Source organism: Bison bison, unplaced genomic scaffold (genome assembly GCF_000754665.1).
Source record: "Bison bison bison isolate TAMUID 2011002044 unplaced genomic scaffold, Bison_UMD1.0 scf7180017862087, whole genome shotgun sequence".
Classification (NCBI taxonomy): domain Eukaryota; kingdom Metazoa; phylum Chordata; class Mammalia; order Artiodactyla; family Bovidae; genus Bison; species Bison bison.
Genome location: NW_011492659.1, coordinates 3,745 through 5,976, shown reverse-complemented (window position 1 = coordinate 5,976; position 2,232 = coordinate 3,745). Strand labels below are relative to the sequence as shown.

Genomic DNA, 2,232 nt, shown 5'->3' with positions numbered 1-2,232 from the left:
GACTACAATGTATTTTAACAAAGCTTTCATATGCACTGGGAAACTAAAGGTTCATATAACTTGATTTTCTGTAATATTTATTTTATTGCAGTGGTCTGCAACAGAACCCATCTTATCTCTGAGGTATACTTGTAATTAATGCCACTCTTATCACTAATAATAATAACTTCTTTCATATTTTCTTAGTTCTCATTATTTCAGCAGCAGCCCTGTTGGCTGGATGGATGGATGGAGGGAATCACTCGGTGTCTGAGTTTGTATTTCTGGGACTCACTTATTCATGGGAGTTCCAGCTGCTCCTCCTGGTGTTCTCCTCTGTGTTCTATGTGGCAAGCATGACTGGAAACATCCTCATTGTGTTTTCTGTGACTACTGATCCTCACTTACATTCCCCCATGTACTTCCTACTGGCCAGCCTCTCCTTCATTGACTTGGGAGCCTGCTCTGTCACTTCTCCCAAGATGATCTATGACCTTTTCAGAAAGCGTAAAGTCATTTCTTTTGGAGGCTGCATTGCTCAGATCTTCTTCATCCATGTCATTGGTGGGGTGGAGATGGTGCTGCTCATAGCCATGGCCTTTGACAGATATGTTGCCATATGTAAGCCTCTCCACTATCTGAGCATCATGAGCCCAAGGATGTGCATTTTGTTTCTGGCTGCTGCCTGGGCCCTTGGTGTCAGCCACTCACTGTTCCAGCTAGCATTTATTGTTAATTTGCCCTTCTGTGGTCCAAATGTATTGGACAGCTTTTACTGTGATCTTCCTCGGCTCCTCAGACTGGCCTGTACAGATACTTACAGACTTCAGTTCATGGTCACTGGCAATAGTGGGTTTATCTGTGTTAGTTCCTTCTTTATACTTCTCATCTCCTATATGTTCATCCTGTTAACTGTTTGGAAACGCTCCTCAGGTGGTTCATCCAAGGCCCTGTCCACTTTGTCAGCTCACATCACTGTGGTTATTTTGTTCTTTGGTCCAACCATGTTTGTCTATACATGGCCGCACCCCAATTCCCAAATGGACAAGTTTCTCGCTCTTTCTGATGCTGTTCTCACTCCTTTTTTAAATCCAGTCATCTACACATTCAGGAATAAAGAGATGAAGGTAGCAATGAAGAGAGCTTTCAGACCATTCGTGATTTTTAGGAAGATTTCATAAATAATGATAGAAGAATTTTATCCTGATCATCATGTCACCTGTATCTGAAATTTTAGAATTAGCTTTTTTTGTTCATTAGAGATTAATTTGAGTGTTACCACAGTCTTTAAGAATGCTCCTCTTCCTTAAAGATGATGAAGATTTAAACAAATAAAACTTTAATTCAAAACTTATGTTGATGCATATGGGATTGCACATATGTGTACTAATTATAATTATAAATCATTTCTTTCTAGGTAGTTTCTTTGCCTCTCTTTTCTCTTGTAACTATAAATTTATTATTATTTCAATATATCCATGTATTTACTCATAATCTGCCTCTTGAGGTAACTTATATGCTAATTATTCAATTACCATTAAATCTAAGTAGGCTGTGAAAGGATAGATATGCATATTACAGTCTCCTGAGACTCACTGAACAGCAACAACAGCAATAACAAAGAGATATAATGAAAAAGTCGATAGAGACATTTAAGTCAAATCATAAAAAATACATAAATAATCCAAAAAAGAGACAACAAGGGGTAAAGAAAAGAACAAAAACTGGGAGAAACAGAAAATAAATGATAAAATGGTAAAGCTAAATGACCATTTTAATAATCTCATTAAATATAAAGGTCTGCATACTAATTGAAGACAAGTCATCAAATTAGGGGGAAAACCCTAAATATATGCTGTGTACAAGAAACTCACTTTAAATATTATATATATGTGTGTATATATGTATATATATATGTTATATGTAGAAGAATGGAAAGTATACCATGTAAATGCTAATCAAAAGAAAATGGGAGCAGTTATATCAGTTAGGAAACAGGAAACCTATGTAAGGCTATCAACCAATTTTATCCAGTAATCATTTGCAGAAAAACCTACCTGACAACAGCAAAATGTATACTCTTTTCTCAAGTGCACATGAAATATTCTTGAAGACAGAACATATTCTGGACAATAAAGCAGACTTACCAAATTAAAAGAATTAAAATTACACAAAAAAATTCTCTGAAAGTAATAGAATTAAACTAAAAATAAATGGAAAGATATCTGAAAATTCTCCTAATAATTGGAAATT

At 35.6% G+C, this 2,232-nt stretch overlaps 1 protein-coding gene across 1 annotated transcript; it reads left to right on the top strand.

The window, feature by feature from the left end:
- Window positions 1-224: 224 nt before the first annotated feature.
- LOC104983217 (olfactory receptor 4F3/4F16/4F29) lies at window positions 225-1,160 on the top strand. The gene has a single exon (XM_010832667.1). It carries the CDS (start codon window positions 225-227, stop codon window positions 1,158-1,160), a length of 936 nt encoding a protein of 311 aa, XP_010830969.1.
- The last annotated feature ends 1,072 nt before the right edge of the window (window positions 1,161-2,232 follow it).